The sequence below is a fragment of the Miniopterus natalensis genome, chromosome 12 (assembly GCF_054644295.1).
Source record: "Miniopterus natalensis isolate mMinNat1 chromosome 12, mMinNat1.hap1, whole genome shotgun sequence".
Classification (NCBI taxonomy): Eukaryota; Metazoa; Chordata; class Mammalia; order Chiroptera; family Miniopteridae; genus Miniopterus; species Miniopterus natalensis.
Window position 1 is genome coordinate 57,667,725 of NC_142092.1, and position 22,299 is coordinate 57,690,023.

The window sequence follows — 22,299 nt, forward strand, 5'->3', positions numbered from 1 at the left end:
AGTCCTGGATGAATGTTTAATATTGACGTTCATTGTACGAGTAGCTCATTGCATGTTTGGGGAAACACAAGGTGCTTTAAACATTACGGACCTCAAAGAAGAGAAAGAAAATGTGGAAATGTCAAGATTTCTACCATATTTCCAAAGGTGAAGTGGGCAACTTTGCAGTGAAATAGGAGTAGGCCATTCACTGGGGGAAAGTGACAAGTGAGGGGTGACCAGAAGACATGAAGGAAGTGGCCCCACTCAGGAAGCTGAGAGGAGTAGACCAGAGAATGCAGAAGGACTACCTGGGCTATGCTGAGAACCCAGCTGGGGCTGGGGACTGCATCTCTATAGTGGCTCTGATCTGCTCTGTGGTTTCACTTTATCCGACAATAATACATGAACATAGTTGCTGCAAGGACAGCTGGCTGGATTAGTTCAAGATTGGTGCTCCAGGGTCAGTGCAGCTAAGGGACTACAGAGTAAGAGAGCTGAGATTCTATGGCAGCATACTATGAGGTATAGGTTGAATAATGAAGAAAGTGGAACAAGGACATTCAAGGCCTGGAGAAGTGTTTGCCGGCATTCGGCATATGATGTTATGTACTATGCTAAGGGCTGTCAGTGATTGGTGAAAGGATCACTCCTTGGCACATGCACATTTTAGATGCATCCCTAGGAGATTATGTCTTAACCAAAAGGAAAGCTCCCAGGAGAAGCAATTTCAGAAATTCTAACAGGCTGAGCCAGAATTCTTACCTGCCTTTGTCCAATGTCATTCCTGAAGGACCAAGAGTGTGTTCTGAGACAAAGAATTAATAATACAGCATTAATAAGTGATTACTGAGACTATCAATAAACCTTACAAGTTCTGAAGACATAATAAAAAATAACTTATATGTTATTACATCACCAGTAGAATAAACGAATTAGTTTCCAAGATATGCCAAGTGATGAGCAATACTGAATATCCTTTTTTTGGGGGCTTTGGAAAATTTCCAATATCAAAGTGTTTTCTCATACTGAGAAAACAATACTGTATTCTTGATGTTAGAAAAACAAGAATATTTTCCAAGTCTGAGCCCAAATTTTACTAAAACAGAAAGGAGCAAATACAACTGACTTCTTTGCTTACTTAATCACTTGGTCATGTTAATCAGCAACTATTCAGTCAAAAAAGTTGGTATGTCAGTGACTAGAGCTCATATGCTAAATCCCGTGAAAGGGTAATAGTATATTCTTCTCATCTAGTAGCTAGTGTTCAAGTTAGCTTACTCTTTGGGTCCAGAAAAGTGTTGCATTCATTTTCATGTATTTGTTTTCATGTGGTCCTTGGGTTGAGGGAAGAAATAGTGCCCTAGTTTACACAGGCTCTGGCTGAGATGAAAGCTGGGTAGTAGAATGAAAGTAAACAAGAGACAGTCTGCTGAGTCAACAAGTACCATTAAGTACAACTATGTGATTGTGTCAGTAAAATTTTGAAAGCAGATTTGTTTAGATAATTTTGGAATATGGGCAAAATGGACTTAACCAACTATATTCTGCTGAAAGAAATTGATATTGATGTAAATCTTATCCTCCCCTCATCTGTGAGTAACTAGTACTGTGCCGAAGACATGGTAGAGCTGAGTTAAAAGACAGGAACTTTAAATCAATTTTAACTTTGAAATTCAGCTCTATCACATTGTACTTTTGTTATGTTTAGATAAGTTATTTAACCATTCTTAGCATCCATTTCTAATCTGCAAATGAGAATAATGCATCTGTTTTTGTTTATTGAGATAAATAAATGAGATAATGAATGAAAAATATAATGCATGGTCCATAGCAGGTTCTTAATCCATTTAAGATGCTAAAATTATTAAAAACAGGGTCAAACGTCACATAAAACTGTCATACCACAGAACATTATGGGACGGTGTTAACTCAATAAATTTCTTAACACCTCACATATTTCTCCATGCCTAAGTTTGTCAAGACATACTAACACTTACTTCTTTGATCTTAACTGATCTCCACAGAGTTTGTGTTAGCCCACTGGAAAGATAATAATATGTCTATTACCTCAGTCATTTCTGCACTGTGTACTGAGTAAAACTGATGAATGAAGTTTTTAAATAAAAATAATTCATGCTTATTAAGAATGGTTTTGAAAACACAAAAATACAAGAGTTGAAAAGAGAAAAAGTCACCCATAATTACAGGATTGTTAACATGTTGGTATATTTTCTTCCCTTTTTTCTATATATCTTTAAAAAAAAGTATCATAATGGAATTGTTTTTACAATTCTGCTGCTTGCCACTTTTACTAAACACTAGACCATGAGCACATTCTATGTTATCAATATTCTTCAAAATACCATTTGCAGTGACTGTAACATTCTGGTTAGATAAGAGCTGCTGGTATATGTTAAATATCTGTTTCTCTACACCAAAATAAATAAATAAATAAAAGGCCCTGATTTGTTGCATTTGTTGATTTCTGTAGTATAAATACTCCAACCACAGTTAATTTCAAGCTACCAACACCGAATTGGGAAGAGATGTGCAAAAGCATGCCTTTATATACTCTCTCTACCATACAGAACATTAGACATAAATAACCTCAAGAACACAAATAATAGTAATTAGAAAGTGATACATTTTGAGTATTAACTCTGTTTTTAACATAATTCAATTACAAATTTATATAACAGTTTTTAATAATGGCTGTATTTAACAATTGCCTCATAAAATTCTAAAAATTATTGCTTGATTCTTGCAAGCTAGTACAAGCCAGCTCCCTCAGACCACACTTAGAAGACAAAGCTGTGTGCCTACCTCTCCTCCCACTTTCATAAAGTTAGTACAATTTAGTATAATTAATCTGTTTTGTGCAGTGAAAGTCATCTACATACTTTCTCATTTTGAGATTATTTTCTTGGGATAGATTCCCAGAAGTAAATGTTAATGGTAAATCTGCATGGAATCCAGAGACCATGAGAACAATTGAACAGTTCAGGTTTCTGTTTCTAAATTAGAGTCAAATAATACACAGGCTTCCATATGGGCCAAGAACAATTTTAAGTACTTTACATATATTCATTTATTTAATCCTCATGACAAGCCCATACAGTGGTTTTATTATCGTCTCCATCTATAGTTGAAGAGGCACTATAAGTGAGTTGATGGGGCAGGGAAGGGATGGAGTGGGAACTTTAATTCAAACCCTGTGCTTCAGTGCCTCTCAGTGCCTACCTGGCTCAATAGTCTTTCTTTTTAAACAATGAAAGCATTTAATGTTATCAGTTCACCTTTGGGCCCATCATTACTTGCATCCCACAAACCTGATATTTTTTTGTTTTTATCTTAATATCTATGTGATTATACAATTGATTATTTTATTCAGTTTGTTTAAAAAATGTATACTTTTTTCTTAAGAGATTGACTTTCTCAAAATTTATCAATTACAATTTTGCTTTCATTGCACTGGAAAATGAACATTTCTGTGGCATTCAGATTTGTTATAACCTTTTACTACAATGATAATATGTATTCATTAGTAACGCTGTAAGATACAGCAAAGCAAAAGTATAAATTATACATAATGCTCACCCCCCAGGAGAAAATGCTTTTAACAGCTTGGTGTTCATTCTTCCATTTTCTCACCCTCCCCCCCCCCCCCCCCCCGTGTGTGTGTGTCTCCGCCCACCCACGTGCACAATTTTCTTTAAAAATTTAGGCACCTATAACTTTATTGTAATGTTTACGGCTTTGCTTTAGGTCTTTATTTTTAAATAATTAAGCTTCATGATTGTTGTGTATTCCCCTTGAATTGTTCCTTTTATCAGTTAAGTAGTATTCCTCTTCATTCAATAAATGCTTATCACCTTGTATTTTATTTTTTCTTATATTAGAACTGGTTTATTGCTTTATCACTTTGTTTCAAGTAGCATTTACTTTACATATTTTTCCTTCTCTGTTTCCAACACTTGTTTTAATTTACTTAGGTGCGTCTTTTGTGTTTCTAAATACTGTGTGATATCTACCTTTTCATAGGTCAGTTTATACCATTGGCATTTACTGTGATTTCTGATATATTCAGGCATGTTTCTTCCACATTATTTTGTGTCTTCTGTTCACCATGCCTTTCTTGGGCTCACTTATCCTGGTTTCCCCCCCTCCCTCCCCCCTCCCTCTCTCCTTCTTTCTCTTCTTCCTCCTCCTCCTCCTTTTGATTGATACAGTTAAAGTCTCTCCTTTTTGGAAGTTTGTTTTTTAATGTATTCTTTTAGTGGTAACCATTAATACTACTTTATACTATATTCCTTGTGCCATCCTTTACACCCTTGTAACTATTATTTTTTTTAATATATCTTTATTGATTTCAGAGAGGGGAAGGGAGGGAGAGAGAGAGATAGAAACATCAATGATGAGAGAGTCATTGATCAGTTGCCTCCTGCACACCCCCGACTTTGAGCCCGCAACCCGGGCATGTGCCCTGACTGGGAATTGAACTGCCATCTCCTGGATCCTAGGTCGTCGCTCAGCCACTAAGTGATGCCGGCCAGGCCCTGGGACTGTTTTTATAACTGGCAATCTGTATTTCTTCCTCCCTTTCACCATTCTACCCACCCCCCCACCCCTCCCATATGGCTGCCATTGATACCTTCTCTGAATCTAGGAGTTCGTTTCTCCGTGTATTTTGTTTTTTAGGTATGGATCCCATATGATTTCCCTTCCATGTGAAATCTAAAAAAACAAAACAAAACAAAACAGACAAACAAACATTACTAAAATTTTAACACATGCTATTAACCATGCATTTGTCTCCCCGTGTTTGTAGTTCCTCAGCACTCCTATCACCTTTCTGTTTACAGTAAGGAGCTTAGTGTGTTTTAACTATCCACTGAACTTCCCTGATCTTTCATCTTATAATTGTTTATCTGTAATTTTAGTTTCATTCTTTTTTAAACACAAAAATTAGCATTTAGTTTTTTCAATATTCCATAGTGAATTAAAATTGCAATCATATTTTACCACCATCTAAGTTTACTATTGTTCTCTCTCTATCCCTTTCTTTTGGGTGCAAGTTATTTCTTACTGAGTTCATCTATTTCACCGTTTCACAGAAGGTCTATGACTGGTAAACAATTTCAGTATTTGTCTGTGTCTTTCTTTTGTCTTCATTTTAAAATTATTATCTAAGCCAGCTATAGAATTCCAGGCTAATAGTCATTTTATCTCATCCATTGCATTTTGGTATCAATTGTTGCTGAATAATCTCATGTCAGCCTAACTGGCATTCCTATTAAAGTAATTGGTCTTTTCTTTCTAGTAGGTTTTAAGATTTTCTATTTTAAATTTTTTTATAGATTTAATCCAACATATCTAGGGATGAATTTATTTTTCTTCATCTGCCTTAACACTTGGGGTAACTTTCCATCTGAATATTCATGCTTTGTTTTCAGTTTTGAAAAACGATGAGCTATGTCTCCCTTTACAAACTGCTTCTAGGCTATTCCCTCTGTTTTATTTTTCTGGAACTTCCATTAGAAGTGCCTATCAATCTATATTTTTTGTCTCTTAACTATTCTTTAATACCTCTCATTTCTTTATTTCTTTGTACCGCGTTCTCTATATTTTAATGGTTATTTCAGTGGAAAATTGGAAATGACCTATATATGTCATTTTACCTAAAATTTCTGCTCTTTCATTTCAGCTATTCTCTTTCAACCTTTAAAAAAATATATGCCTTTATAAAGGCCTCAGAAATATAGACTGGCTTATTTCAATAACACATCAGTAAATGTGCTGACCTGGGGATAGAAAGCTCAAGGTTTTTATAATTGATTGTGGAACAAAGACATAAACAGATCATTTTAATAGCATCTGTGTGACAAGTCCTATAAGAGTGACATATACAGGATGAACTAAGGTTAAGGAAAAGGGCATTTGGCTCTACCTAACAAATCAGGGAAACTGGGAGGAGATGATGCTTAAACAGGATTTTAAGAAAATAATAACATTAACAAGGGAGATATGAGTTAAGTGAAACACTCCCAACTACCATTTTCCATTTTCCTTCACTCTCAGCCAATGAGTTTGCTTTTGAGTTTACTGGGGGGGAGGGGGAGGGTGTAATTAGATAGTAGGTGTGTCTTTTATGGCCAATGTGCCTGTTGTTGGTGTTTCGTGAGGCTGTCACCAACTAGCCCACATCTCAAATATTGTTCACACTGCTTACTTGGTTTTCATAGGCACCTTATGTTTCATCTAAAATGACCATTTAATTTATTGTCCAAACGAAGATATTTTTGGAGCAAAAGGGGTACTGTTAATAATTATAACAGGATAGTAGGCCTAACTGATTATCACAGCTGGTCATTTTATGTGTCTACCCTACCTTGCCTTCGAGACTGCAGGCCCTTACAAGACACATCGTTCTGCTTCTAGTCATTCCCCCAACCCCTCCAGCCTCCCCTCAACCCTAAGCAATCACTGATACATTTTCTGTCTCTATAGATTTGTCTACTCCAGACATTTCAAAGAAATGGAATTATGCAATAAGTTGTTCCTGTGGCTGGCTTTTTTTATTTAGCTTATTATTTCCAAGGTTCGTCTATGTTGTAACACGTACCATACCTCATTTATTTTTATTGTAAAAGAGTATTTCATTATACGGATGAACTACATTTTGTTTATCTGTTAATTTGTTGGCAGACGCTTGGGTTGCTCCCACCTTTTGGTTATTGTGTGTAATGCTGTTATCAAAATGGGTATACAAAAATCTGTTTGCGTCCCTGCTTTCAGTTCTTTTAGGTGTGTACCCAGAAGAGGAATTACTGGATCATAGAATAATTATATGTTTAATGTTTCGAGGAACCACTGTTTTTCAGGGGGGGGTTGCACCATTTTACATTCTCATCAGCAATGCACAAATATTCTAATTTCTCCATGTCCTCACCAACATTTGCTGTTGCTTTCTTTTTGAGTATGACCATTCTGAGAGTGTGAAGTGGTATCTTATTGTGGTTCGATTTGCATTTCTTTAATGGCTAATGATGTTGAGTGTCTTTTCATGTTGTTGTTGTCCATTTGTCCATAGTCTTGGGAAAAATGTCTATTAAGATCCTTTGCCCACTTTTAAATTTGGGTTATTTATCTTTTTATTATAGAATCTTTTTTAACCTACTCATATGCAGATGTGAATTCTCTATAAATCTGTTGAAACTTGAACTTCAGAGTTTCTTTTTTGCAGAACCCTCTTTTAAGACCCTCAGCGGACTCTAAGAATGTGTTCATATAAGCACATTTTTATAAAATGTGGAGGAAATTGTTTTTAAACAATTGTTAAGACTGCCATCTCTTTGCACTCTGACTTCCCTTCAGTCACACTTCCATTCAAGTTGACTGGTGTTGGGATGGCCACAGACATTTTATATTCATAATTTGGCACCCAAATTATATATCTTTGGGCTTTACAAAACCTGGACCTGTCCCTACTCATATATAATAAATGCTACGTCCTACTTTCCTAAAAGTCTTCTTTTTTGATTCTCAAATGCCTAGTTTGGAATTAGAAACAAAATTCCCTACATAAAATTTTCCTTCTTTGCGGCAAATGTATGCTATGTAAAAATATAATTCTCATTCAGGCATGTGGTGGCCTCTGACTGCTTACAGGGGTTAGTAAACAGCTCTCATTTTGTTTCTCCTCTTCTGTTAGCTCCTGTCATCACCACTCCTCTTGAAACAGTGGATGCCTTAGTTGAAGAAGTGGCTACTTTCATGTGTGCAGTGGAATCCTATCCCCAGCCTGAAATTTCCTGGACGAGAAATAAAATTCTCATTAAGTAAGTATTCTGCCTTTTTCTGGTAAGAATGCCAATGCTGCCTTACGATTTATCTTGACATGAATGCAACCACAGCTCTTGGCAGTATTAAAGTTCACCTTCTATAACATACAAAATGCAAATGTCCTCCCTTTATAAAATGTAAGATCTGGGCTTCAGTGAGGTTGAGGGAATCACTCAAAGCAAAACAGTGATTTAACTGACATGGGGAAGTCAGGGCTATTTGCTTTCTTATGTATCCAAAGACCTAGAACTATTCCTGGCACATGTTAGCCAGCCACCAAGTATTGTTTAATGAATGAATAAATACTCAGTTAATTTACTTCTATAAATATTTAACCCTTTCTGCTAGTTACATTTGTGTGTGTGTGTGTGTGTGTGTGTGTGTGCATAATCCAGCTGCTATTTCCCAGTAATTGTGGAAAGACGACCCTATATCTTGGTAATAATATACTTTCCTGAATAACGTAAACCTTATGTTTCATCTTATCAGTAGACATTCCCTTTTGAAAGCATTTTTCAAGGACTCAATCATGCTTTGATTATTGTAGCCTAGCAAAGATCAGAATATGTTAGCTTTATACTACTAAATAAGATTTTATTATTCAGAATTCACTCAAACTTCTTCTTACCTTTAATCTACTTCCTCATTGACCAGTCACCCTTTTGATCAGTTCACCATAGCCAAAGAGTCACAGGTGAGGCCCTCACCTGGCATTTTCCTCTGTGACCTGCAGGCTCTTCGATACCCGGTACAGCATTCGGGAGAACGGGCAGCTCCTCACCATCCTGAGTGTGGAAGACAGTGATGATGGCATCTACTGCTGCATAGCCGACAATGGCGTAGGAGGAGCTGCGGAGAGCTGTGGGGCTCTGCAAGTGAAGATGAGTGAGTGAGAAAGACAATCATCTATTGATTTTAAAGTTGACTAGGTACATTTTGGAGCAGGCAATAAACAGAGCCTCCCACACACCTGGAGGTTCAGAAACTAGACAAGTTCAAGCTCAAAACACAACCTTGAGACAGTTCATTGCAAACCCCTTATTCCCACCATCCACCACCACCCTAGAGGCAAGTCTTAGTTCCTGTCCTCTCCATGTTCTTGCGTTTACAAGCTCTTTAGTTGCTCTACCCGGACTTTCACTGAGGAACCTCCCTCTTAATTTTTTACCCTCTGCCTTTAGAACAGTTCCATTACAACCTAACACTTGCCCTCTTTTCTTTTTTTATCTCTAATCTCTTAACAAACATTTCTTCTACCCTTTTGACTTATTTCAAGCTTGACTTTCTTGAGTGACTTTTCTACTTACATGAAGGCTGTTTATTTTCCCCTCACTTCCCGGCCACAAGGCTTGCAAGTATTCATGGCTGATCTCCTAGCCCTCGTTTAAGCCATCATATTGTGTATTCCTGTGCAAAATCTTTCCTCTCCCAAGGATCTACGCCATCTGACCAACTCTACCCGTCAAGTCACCTACTCACTTCTAGGCACTCCCTGTATTTATTAGACATTGATTCCAGACTTATTATCTTTCTATCCACCCCTACTCTTGCTGTCACCCTAGGGGATTTTACAGTCATTAAACGGAACCACCAGCCACTTCATGCTTACAATTCCTTGACCTCCACAAGTCCAGTGGCGTTTGCCTTAACTCTTTATCAGCCAACCCAATCAATGACCTGTCACCCCTGAAAATGAACTGCATTGAAAGTTTTAGACTCTAGTATTTCACACCCTGAACATGAACACTTATGTTTCCAGCTCTGCTTCATGAGGGAAGCAGTTTCCCAGACTCACTATATGCCTCCAAATAGAAGGCACAATCTTTTTTTCTTTTTAAATAAATTTATTTTTTAAAACATGTCTTTACTTATTTCAGAGAGAGGAAGAGATAGATAGAAAAATCAATGATGACAGAGTCACTGATCAGCTGCCTCCTACACACCCCTTGCTGGGGATCAGGCCCAAAACCAGGGTGTGTGCCCTGACCAGGAATCAAACCACAATCTCCTGGATCCTAGGTTGGTACTCAACCGCTGAGCCACGCCCGTCAGGCAGAAGGCACAATCTTCATCTGTCTCCTTCTCAGTTAAGAACAGAGTCTACCTCTCTCACTCCCTTACTCCCACTACACACTATCACCAGCATGGTCATGTGACCATCTCAATTGTTAAAATTCTGGAACGCTTTCACACTGCTTGGTAAAGGGCTGCTTCCTAGGAGAGACTCCCACCCCAAGGTCCCTGCCCCCATCGCTACTCCAACTATCTTAGGGCCTCCCACAGGAGTGCCCTCTCTTAACTTCATTATGGATCCTGCTTCAACAAGATGACAAATTCTGATTCATCAGTACTCATGGCTTATGTTCTCTTAGAATAGGGAATCCATGAATCCACATTAATACTCAGTTCATTCTTAGTTTACTTTATGTTCAATTTCCCACAAGAGTTCTCACCTCTCACCCAACAGATCCTAGTTCCCTGAAAAGACAGGATTTATTTGCTTTAAACAAAGGTTTAATGCCTAAGGCATTATATGTGAATCAGGCTTGCCATAGGGATCAGTACATCGAAACTAGTAGAAGAAATGGCTAACACTCTCTTTGACTGTATTATAGGAAAATCAACCCCTAAGCTAAGCTTTTGCCAGCAGTTATAGGATCACCCAGCTCACAAATGAGGTGTCTGGACATTGTCTAAAAGCAGGCATTCATTGCTGTTGATCTTCTATGTATTAGATTTAATAATTTCTTCCTCTGAAAGCTTGGTGATTAAAAATTAGCTGACATAAACTATTTCTTCTGAAAGAATTAATTTAAGAGTATTTCATAAAATGATAAATTACCCAAGTTTGCTTTGCAGAGTAGTTTAACCACAAATTACATGACAGAATCTGATTAGTGATACATCTGGTTTACTTTCTAGAGGATAAATGTACCTAATTTTTTAAAGTAATATTTAATAGTCAAATGAAGATGGAAACTAAAGGGAAACTCGGTCATAACTCAGAATTATATAAAAAATATAAGCTTAAAACATTGTTTTCAAATGTTTTCATGTCTGTGTCTATGAATTAAGTAATGTTGAACTGTTATGGTGACAATGTATTTTAATCAATTTTTTATTAACTCTCTTTTTAAAAAATTTATCTTGATTGTTGAAAGTATTACAGATGTCCCTCCCCCCACCCATGCATTGATATCTTTTATAGTGAAGAATATTATAACTTCAGACTCCTAATATGATTCATAAATTTGTGTTTCTCAAGTTATTAATAACACAGAGATAACCTAAAGTTTTAGAAATGACTTCTGTTTGTTATCCACTAAAAACCTGTTCTAGCACTTGGTGAATTTTACACTCTAATATGCCTAAAATTATTCTTAAAATGGATATTTAGAATTAAATAGAAAGTTAGAAACTCTAAGTTTAATAAAGCCATACTGCCTTTTTAATTTTGAATTTTTTTTTCCCTTTAGAACCTAAAATAACTCGTCCTCCCATAAATGTAAAAATAATAGAAGGATTAAAGGCAGTTCTACCATGTACTACAATGGGCAATCCCAAACCATCCGTGTCATGGATTAAGGGAGACAGCGCTCTCAGGGTAAGTGACTGTTATGTTAAAACATGTATATACAACATGCCTTCAAATACAACAATCCATTGCGATCTCAGTTACACACTTACGAACTGTGATTGTAAGATTTTTTCCACATACAACATTTCAACCAAACTTAAATATTTCTGTTCCCATATATGCAAATTTTAAGGCATTGTAGTTGGGGCAGGCTAGGGAACAAAGGGATGGGAACCAGTAGTGTCAGGGAGGAAAAAGGAGGCACAGCAAAAGCAAAGCCATGGGCTGTTTGGTTGGCTGGTTGAACATTTTTCAACACTGAATCATACAGACTTAGGAAATAAAAAAAGATGGAACTAAAACCCAGGCTTTAGACCTGACAAATAGTTTCTGGGAGGAGGGAGAGAAAAGAGGTTTAGAAGAAAAGGAACGAGAACACTTTGGAGTGAAGTTAGAACCTGAAGACTCAAGTCTGATAAACAAGCAAATAGCTTGACAAGTACCCCAATCACGAAGAACCGTCAAAATTGTTACTCACAAGTGTACTTCACACTGCTTTCATATCGTATACCTACATAACAGAATACATGGGGAATATATAGGTAATTATATAGGTTAAAGAACTGAAATACAGTATTAAATCAATTAGCTTTTTAAAATTTAAAATAAAACATGTAATGTTAACTATTTTATGGTAATCTATATACTTCTCTGGCTTTCCTTTTGTCATAAGTACTGGTACATTTCCAACAATAGAAGCGAGGGGTGGCTCATGTATATTATTGAATTGAGAGTCCCAGAAGATAAATGTAATATTTTAACTTCAAAAACCAATTTTTGCATTATTTGTAGGACTTTCCATTTCTTTCAAAGGACATACATTCCCCTAACGATACTACATAGGGAGTGCAGTAAATATAGTAGTAAAAAGCAATGCTTTTAATCAAACAGACTTGGATGTGACTTTTAGGAAATCAAATAGGCCTGGTGTTCTCATGTGATGAAAGAAAAGAAAATAAACTGATCTTATGGGATTATTATTGAAATTAATTTAGGTAATCTTGTACTATCTCATTTAATATCATATGTTATACACAATAACTGCCAAATAAAAATGTTCAAATGATATTCTTGATGATAACAATGACAATAACTTGATGAAATGTGGCAAATGTGTCCTTGAAAGAGCCATGGGCCTTTTAAAATTCATGTCCCTATCCCTGGCAGGAAAATTCCCGCATTGCAGTTCTTGAATCTGGGAGTTTAAGGATTCATAATGTGCAAAAGGAAGATGCAGGACATTATCGATGTGTGGCAAAAAACAGCCTCGGGACGGCATATTCCAAATTGGTGAAGCTGGAAGTTGAGGGTAAGGAGCCGTATTCCTTCCCCTGAGTGTTGTCAGAGGGCCTCACGTTCTACCGTGAAGGCTGCACTGTAGCTGGCAAAAGCAGAGATGAAGGTAGTCCGGTTCCTTCAGCTGTTCCAGGTATTAGACTACAAGGTCAAGACTGTGAAAGAAACAGTTAAAAAGAGCGAGGAAATTTCACTGGAACAATAGGTCATTTATTGCCTACAATTGCTGGTAATTTTGACCAAAACAGATTAAATTCACTATGATACTAAAACAATAGGATACTACTTTAGATTGTCTGACAGGCATGGACAAGTCTTCCTTGTTTATAAATTTGAAGACATTTGCTCTTTTACAGTGTGTAGACATGACTTTTAAAATGTTATCAAAAGAAAAAAATTAGTTTTTTCAAACTGTATTCTGTCAAAAAAGATTGGGAAAAAAAATACTCAGACTGTATAACCAAAACCAGTCTTACTTCTATGAGTTACACTGTAAAAATACTTTTTCATTTTTAAAAGTGTTCTTCTACAGTCAACCAATTCAACAACTGCTTGTGAAAGTCCTTCACTGAGAAATCAGAACTCAGATAGGGCCTTTGTTTTATCCACTGGGCCATTGGACCCTTCTTGACCTAAAATTACATCATGTTCTACTTAAAAATAGAAACTATCAGCACACCTGCACCAGGTGGGCAAACTGAGTACAAAATTCTTCCCAGCTCTTCCCTGTTACAAGTCATGGCTTTACTGTCCAGGTTCCCAGTGCCTCGCCAGTACAGTGGGGTCTGCTGTGATTGTTCTGTGAGGTACTGAAAGTATTCAGCAGGCCTGCCCCTGCGCAGGCCCTCAGTACGTGCTGACTATGAGAATCGCCAGCCATTTTTCTGCTTTTCTCTTACCTGATTGATAGAGTGGTTGGACTATCACATACTTGGCACAATTACGTTCTAGTGCAACTGGGGAAGACTTTTAGGCTTCCCCATAGCTGACTTTGATTCCATCTTGCTCTTAAGCCAAAATTTACCTTTCCCCCCTCTCTACCTTCTCAGTCACATCGTTTGCTATTATTAGCTCCTTTAATATTATTTTTATTTCCCAGCTAGATCTTCCCCTTGCAGCTCTAATGATCTCATTTCCCACATTTACTTCTACTCGAGATAACATTTTTATTATGTTATTGCATCAACTGCTCATAAAATCCCCATGAACTCCTCATGAAAATGAATGCACCTGGTGAGCATAGTGGCTGTCAGATGTATAAAAGATGTATTTTCAGCCTAGTTGCTATAATCTAGTATCTTCTAAATAATCAATGCTATATAAAGGTCAGTATGCAACAGCAAGTTGATGTTAAATATTCAGTGAAAAATAAACATACAGGCACACTCAGTTGCACACTTAGACACACTGAATATCTGCCTGGATTCAGTGTTTCCTTGAACTATATGTAGAATGATACAGAATCAATGTTATCCATTTCTATACGCTATCATAAAGATTTACCTCCTCAATATATGAGCTTCTACATTATCATATATGATGCTGATTTTTCAGGTCACTGTCTCCATACACATTGAAATGATTCTCTTTAGCTTTGGCCTAAAGAAAATTATCAAAAATCTCAATTATTGGAGTCCAATTACACAGTTTGGTTTTACCTTGCCATTCAATTTTGTATCACACCTATCAGCAAAACTTAATACTCTCTTCTTTCTTCCTAACATTTAAATGCTCATCACTGCTTTAATAGTTAATATATGTGAGAGATTTTATTAAACTTGCCAGTATTGAGAGCTGATCATATCATTTAAAGTTATTCTAACAGTAGGTAAGATGATCGATCATTTTATCACACATATCTACTTCTACTCCATTCTAGTCCAAATAGGATGTATCCAAATAGTCCATGTAGCCCTGGCTGGTGTTGCTAAGTGGTTAGAGCATCAACCCCCACACGGAAGGGTTGTGGGTTCAATTCCTGGTCAAGGGCATGTACCTGGGTTGCAGGTTCAATCCCCGGCCTGGTTGAGGCTCGTGTGGGAGGCAACCAATCAATATGTCTCTCTCACGTCGATATTTCTTTCTCTCTTCTCACCCCTCCCTCCCTCCCTTCTACTCTAAGACAAAAAAGCAATGAAAAAAATATCCTTGGGTGAGGATTAAAACTAAATAAATAACAAATAGCTGATATACATGAAAATTTGTGAGATGCTTAGCACAGTCGCTGGTATATAATAAGCATTTTTAAATGGCATTAACTATAATTATTACTATTAGAACATAAAAATTACAGCAAATGTTTTGATTCTTGAAGATCTGAAAGGCTGGCTTCCACTTAAAGAAATAGTTGAGGCATTTCCACAAGTTATAATGCGACATGACCTATTTAAAGAAAGGACCAGTTCAGCCAACAACTCGGAACAGGTGAAAAAGAAACTGAGAAGCAACTGGAAGAATCCCCAAAGTGCCTACAAATACCTACCAGGCTGGCAATAGTGAGGGCTGAAGATGAATCTGGGCCACAGTCAGATCAGTCAGGGCAGATGAGCATTTGCTATATATTGTGTCAGTAATTCTGGAACTTAGTTTGAGCAAATCAGGAGAACTCCATAGTGCCACTGGATTCCGAGCTACACTTACTGCCAAGTGAGTATGCCAGACAAAGACAGGGCTTTGTGCGCCACTGCTAGCTTCCAATGAGGATATGCGTGCTGGGCCATGGATTTGGTACAGTGAGTTCGCTAAGTCTTAGGTGCCAAACAGAGAAACGCCCTTCATCACAGAAGCAGGATCTTTTTAGATTGCCATCCTCAGGCTGTGGATCTCTGGAATGGCAATGCAAAGATATTCTACATTTCTGTCTTATCTTACAAGGTTCAGACAGTGACGTACAAAATTACTGATGGAACTCTAACTCAAGCATGGTCAAACATGGGTGTTTTTCTAAAAGGATAAGCAATAGTATGTCTAACATTTTAAAATGCTAAATGCCTTCTGTGGATTATTTTATTTAATCTGAACTAAATGTCTATGACAAAGGTTTCTCACTGTGTTATTTTAGGAAACTGAGGAATAGAGAGGATAATTGACTCAAGACTACACAGATAGAGGTGTCTAAGAAATCAAGTAACATTGAATACTGTCTGTTCCATTAAAGGATAAGATAACCATGCGTGACATTGTCCAGCATAGTGTCAGAATGGGGATCAGGGAAGAAACTAGAATTCTGTAAATAAAGAATAGGAAATAGAGAGAGACAGTTGGGTATAAACAAAGTTTTCGATAAATTTGGCAGAGAGAAGGGCAGAGTCAAAAAAGTGAGCAGTAGCTGGAGGTGTATATGGCATCTAGGTAGTGTTGTTTTGCAGAATTTCTCTTTTTAACAGATGAAAAATGTTAAAATATTAATGAGAAGGAGACCAGAGAGAAGGAAATTTTGAACATCCAAGAGAGGGGCAATCAATATTCAAGGGAATATTGGTGGTGCTTGAGAAGGCAAAAGGGTTGTATTCAGGGGACAAGTGATGCAGTGAACTTTAAACAGCGGGTGACCACATGTCCCAGTTTTCCCAGGACGTTCTGGCTTACACCTGTTATCCTGGAATAATTATTAATAGAGTCCCTCTTTTACTTTTAAAAGTATCCAGGCTTCAACGATAAATTATATGATCACCATGCTTAGACAGGAAGAGGAAACTTCCTTCCTTGTAACAGGAAGAAAGGAGAAAGGGCTGTATTCCAGTGATGCATTTGGTGGGTAGAATTTGAGCACACTCTGTTCTGATGGTCTCTCTTTTCTGCAGGAAGTAGAAAGTAAGGTTATCTTCGGAAAATACTTCTATAAAGGGCGGCAGAGGGATGAGGAGAGTAGATTTTAAAATAGCTGTGGGGAATGGGAGAGATGACTCACAAGGGGAACCAGGATTCCTGGGCGACATTAAACAGAGAATGGGACGTGAATGTGGAGTGGTTTTTTTGTTTGTTTCTTTGCTTTTGTCTACTTGCAGGTTTCCTCCCCCAGCGTAGCTCAGCATTACAGGTGTAAGTTCAGAAATGGTAGAAAGATCTGGAAAATGCAATGAAGTGAAAGAAGTCTGTGTTTTTGTTTTCTTTTTTTAATAAAAATTTTCAAAAAGTTTTTTTTAAAAAGGTATAAAGAAAAGAAAAAGTAGAAAGCCAACTCTAAATGCAAGAATCAAGCACTGGAGTTTTGCCAGGAAGGCAAAATAAAACGGCAAAGGATCTGAGACTACTACAAGAGAATAGTCAAGGCGATGAGCCACAGAATCTTTATGTACCAGATAACACAAGCCTCACATTAAACACTTAGAGCTCCAGCAATTTGACAGACAAGATAATATGAAAACCTTCTGACTATAAACACTCAGAAATGATGGGTTGGTTTTATAACTCATAAGAATAAAATGTAAGTCTTCAGAGGTCAGGAATGAATAGGAATTTTAAAAACAGAGCAGGATGCTCATGAGCTGGTTCTGAATTGTCCTGGAGGTAATGAGAGACATGCCCATCTCTACAACCTAGAATACTGGTTTTAAGACTCTTCAGGGACAGTAAACAAGGTTCTGGGACCCTGTGAAGTAGAGGTTAGCATCACAGCCCTTGCATACAACTGAAAATCACCCACGTGAAAAGATAGGCCAGAAAAATTCCATCCACAGACAGGCACAGAAAGACAACACAGTTGTCTGTCTCTACCTGCACTCTAGGCATGAGGGAAAACAAGACAGATTTTCTTATGAATGAATATTCAACACTCAGGACTATATCTCACATAGGTTTGATATCAAACTCATAACGCCAGCACAGACTGAAAATTCCCAGCTGGAGAAATTAAAATAAAACTTGATCCCAAGCAAAAAATTTAACAACAGAAAAAAAGCTCTGAAAAGAAATATCTTGCCCTGACTGGTGTGGCTCAGTTAGGTCATGGTAGGTTGCTGGTTTAATCTGGTCAGGGGCATAGGAGAGGCAACTGATGGATGTATCTCTCTCTCTCCCCCTCTCTCTCTCTCTCCTGCTCCTCTCTCTCTCACTTCCTCCCTCTCTAAAAATCAATAAAATTTTTTTTAAAAAGAAAAAGAAATATCTTACCCAAGTTAGATAGGATTTTTCATAATAAAGCCATACTAAGTATGAGTTCACAATGCAAAATTATAGCATCCACAGCAAACAACTTGCCTTGAGTGAGAGTTAGCTGACACAATGTACAAAGAGATTAAAGCCTAGGAAGTTCAGTTAATAACACAATATTATAGAGACTCTAAAATAAAATAAACTAATTAAAGACACAAAAAAAGGAACACAAAAACAAAGAAAAATACATTAGGAAGGATAAGTAATGGTATATTAGAGATAAAGAAACAATTCATACATTAGAAGTCAGTTCTTCAAAATTTAGAATTCAGTGCAGGGGGATGGAAAAGATGAAATTGAATTTAAGAAATAATTAGGGCTATCACTTACAGAACAAGAGAACAGAAAAAATACATTAGGCTACACTCAAAAACATAATGACCGCAAACTTGCCAAAATTGATGAAGAAGTTGTCTTCAAGTATGAGACGCGCACCAAGTCCCAATCAGTAAAATAAAGACCAGATATATAAATAGCTTCACACCCAGATGCATCAGAACGGATATAAAAGACAAAGAGGTGATGTTACATTAGCAAAAAACACACAGATTATTTATAAAGGACATTAGAATGAGCAATACAAAGGATATGGAGAAGCCAGCACTTGCAACTCTTCTTATAATTTGTGATAGCCTAGTAAAGGTCTTGTTCTTTAAAAAAGATAAAAATCAAACTTTAAAAAGTGTATAGATTTTTCTCAATAATTTAACTGCTAATAATTTATCTAAAGGAATTAACAAGTATATGTTGAAGATTATCACAAAGTTGTTTATAATAAAAATGTTTAAAGAATTTAAATGTGCATCAATAAGAAACTGACAAAATATGTGATGACATTGCGTGCAGCCATTAAAAAGCATATTGATCTATATGTAGTGATTTCTAAAATTATCCACCATAGATGTGACTTGGGTCTGTCTCCAATCTCTGAGCCTCAGTTTCCTCATCTCCAAAACAGGGGTAAAAATGGCACCTACCTCTTGTGTTGTTGCAATGATAACCTGAATTAATGTAGGCACACTGTCAACACCACAAAATTATCTGTTTGTTCAAATTATTTATTTAATAAGTACTTACATAGTGCTTACCATGTGCAAGGCACTGTCCTATTTCTTTAGAAATATTATCTCACTGGAAATATTAATGCATTCATAAGTGAAAAAGTAGTTAAAGAACAATATGCTACATATATTAGAGAATATATACTAAATGGTTAATAGTCATCATCTCTGCCTCACCATTACATGGGGAGCTAACTTCTACCCATATATTTTACATAGCTCTATATTTTTTTGAAAATTTTTAAAAGACCTTTATAATTAGGAAGGATTAACACCTGTATTTATACTTTGGAAAAATGATTTCCTCCAAACATTATGCTGTTTTGATAATGACATCAATGTTTCTGTTCACTGATTGGATGAATTATTTTTGCAGTTCTGCTGCTCCATTTTGCTCTAGAACAAACTCAAGGATGGGAAAAGTTTTGTCAAAGGCAATTGATCCCTATGTTGATTAGGTGTTCACAGCACTTGGCTGAAGAACTGAGGTTGACTGTGGAGTCCTGGTGAACAGACATGGAACATGCCATTTTCTTAGGGAAGGAGTCTAGCCATATGGACAGTAAGCTCGGGCCTGCGTGCGGAAGTCAGCGAGCTGCCATGGTGGAGTGGGAAGCGAAAGGGCTCAGAGATGCACAGCTGCTGGGGGATTCTCCCCCATCTGACGCGCCTTCCTTACTTTTGGGTAGACGCCTGGAGCTTATGGTTCTATACTGGCTTGGAGGATCCACCACAAATTCAATTTGGGTTCTGATTTCTCCATGAACACTTTCTATACTTTGTTGGGTGTTATTGACTCATAAAGCAAAACAAAGGTAAATTCCCACAGGAAAGCAAAGCACGCTGTGGTTTCCGAAATTCCGTAGTCACCTGGAATGCAGGAAAGAGTTGTCAGCTTCACAACTGTGGAGGCTCTTCTTTTGGAAAGGCCAACTCTGTCTCGGGTATCTTTGTGAAAATGGACTTTAGGAATGGTTTCATAGTAGGATGTGATGAGGGCCAGAGAAATCTATATATTTCATAGATCTAAGATGTTCATTTTTTAATCTTTTACCATATTTGGGATGCATCTCAGTCATTGGTTTCTTACAATCACCATTGGCTAATTGTTTGTTTCCTTGTTGGGCATTTTAATATCTCTGAAATCGAGGTTTGTCTTACTGGTCTTAAAGGCAATCACCTGGTCTGTGGCTTCTTCCTCTAGCTAAGATCATTCCTTAGCTTTCTACAAATATGAGGATGAATATACCATGATAAAACAAAGATAAATCAATTATATTGGCTCATAAAGATTTCCTTATTTTACTAAAGATATTTCTTCTGCTTAATTTAATTAGATAAAAGCATCATGTTCAGTAGCATAATTCCATGTAACCTCCCCACCCCTAACATTTATATTTTCTGCATATTAGTTTTGTTAGACTGAAAATAGAGATAAAGTGACTTTTCAGTGCCCTAATACATGAATTTTCTTTTAAGTCAGGAGACAGTCCATCTGTCTCTTCAATCTGCTTTATGTTCTCTATTAGGTATGGTGTGTATCCAAAGAATGATCTATCCATACTGGTTCTCTTATATATCTTTACTGAAACAATTTTCTCCTGAGTACTCTAAGGAAGGCAGACACTCAGTGGCAGAGCGATATGACAATGGAATGTGATAAGTGGTAGGGCTGGATTTTCCAGGGAGAGGCTTCCATCTTGGAGGCTTTAGATGACCTCTGAGGTGCAAGATTCTTATTTTACCTTTCTGTTTTTGACCAGGGAGATACTCTCTCTTTTAAAAAATGTGTTTAATAAACACTACATCAAAGGAATTAAGTGCTTTTGATATGATAATTTAATTCTTGTTGTTTTTATACCTGAAGAGGTCACTGTTATGAGTTTTTTCATCACTGGGAAAGATTCATTTAAAAATTTACAAATATCTAATTTTCTTATACTTCCTTTTATTCTTTGGCTTACCTATTATGAAATTATTTACTACATTCAGGCGAATCCTGTTTTGGGTACAGAAACTGGTTGAGTGTAGAACACCTGAGATCCAAATTATGATAGATGATGTTGGAATGTACTGGGCTTCTGTTGGTTGCATTTTCTATTATCTTGTTTACCCTTGGAGCTTTAAGCCATTAAGGAAAAATTGGGCAAAGGTGAAGCTAGAACCAAGGAAGGGTTCTCAGTCAGCAGTACTGGTGGGAAGAGGTGGCTTAACACCAGTACCAAGCTGAGATCCCCAGAAGCAGACTGAGGACAAGAACTAGAACCCTTCGAGGCAGGGGGTTGTTGCAGGCTTCCCTACGGTTTAAACAACTTCCCATCTGCAGGGGGGTCCCAAAGCAGAGCCCTGCATCAACACTTGGGAGAGACAGCATGCGGAATGAGGATGGAAGGCCAGCCATGTGGTAAATGTAAGTGGCCTCAAAGCATGAGTGCCCTTCACTTGTCAGGGCACTTGAGCGCTGTCAGTCTATTGCTCGGCAGTCTGAAAGGCTTCACCACGTCCTCCTAGGGCTGACTAGCTCTATCAAAGGCATTTATTTGAAGGACTTTTGCAGACATATGCAGTACATAAGACAATAAGTAAAGTTCCAAAAGTCCAAAATAAATTACATATATATATATGTGCAAATGTCAATAAATATAACTAGACGAGATCAAGACTAACTTCAGAAATATTAAACCCTGGCTGCCTTCTTTCCTAGAAATCAGATTCCTTGCTGCATCTAGAAAAGCGGAAGCAATCATGTAATGTTTACACATTTGATTTGCTTTTTCCTTTGTTTATGCTGCAGCTCTTAATATGACAAATGCCACAGAGAGAGGTACTTAAAGCTCCAGTGTGTGCTGTGCTCTCAGTGATTGCAATTTTAATAAAATTTGCAGTGGTCCTGTTTCAGGCATCATTACTACTTTTTGATGCCACTAACAGATTTGATTTGCTGTCATGAGTACCCTGTGTATTTAAAAGCCAAACAAACAAAAAGGCATAACCCTTTGCTATCCCTGGGGCTTATCAAGGGAAAATTAAATGTGCATGATTAATAGGATGCATGCTCTAAAGGAAAGTTTGGCCCATGCATTCCGATTCTAGGAGATATTATGTTGCATTCTCATCTAAATAGTTCTCTAGTGCTTTGGAGAAACAATGCTAAAGTGGTCCTTTGGTTGAAGAGTTGTCAGTAAAGGCCTCTAAGAAAAAAAGTTATATAATTATTATAGTACTGAACAGATAATAGTTCAAATTAAGGAAGAGTTAGGCCCTCTTTCATGGCAGATTTTAAGAAAAAATGTGTTTCAAAAATTTGTCTTAAATTATTTAAGATAA

General features: G+C 37.1%; 1 protein-coding gene and 1 long non-coding RNA gene across 7 annotated transcripts in view; one reads left to right on the forward strand and one right to left on the reverse strand.

Moving 5' to 3' along the window:
• Positions 1–925, reverse strand: part of LOC148091861 (uncharacterized) — a 47,753-nt gene extending 46,828 nt beyond the window's left edge. Inside the window, exon 1 of the long non-coding RNA XR_015715417.1 lies at positions 745–925. This is a non-coding gene — a long non-coding RNA (uncharacterized LOC148091861). The remainder of the gene's footprint in view (positions 1–744) is intronic.
• Positions 1–22,299, forward strand: part of MUSK (muscle associated receptor tyrosine kinase) — a 74,575-nt gene that overhangs the window by 2,952 nt on the left and 49,324 nt on the right. For 5 of the 6 annotated variants that reach the window (XM_016213724.2, XM_087822824.1, XM_087822822.1 and 2 more), the window contains exons 2-5: positions 7,694–7,820; positions 8,558–8,709; positions 11,301–11,428; positions 12,629–12,770. In XM_016213724.2, coding sequence (XP_016069210.2) covers positions 7,694–7,820; positions 8,558–8,709; positions 11,301–11,428; positions 12,629–12,770 — 549 coding nt within the window. Of the gene's footprint in view, positions 1–7,693; positions 7,821–8,557; positions 8,710–11,300; positions 11,429–12,628; positions 12,771–21,766; positions 21,797–22,299 lie in introns of all 6 variants that reach the window. The other variant, XM_087822821.1, reaches the window with a different exon arrangement.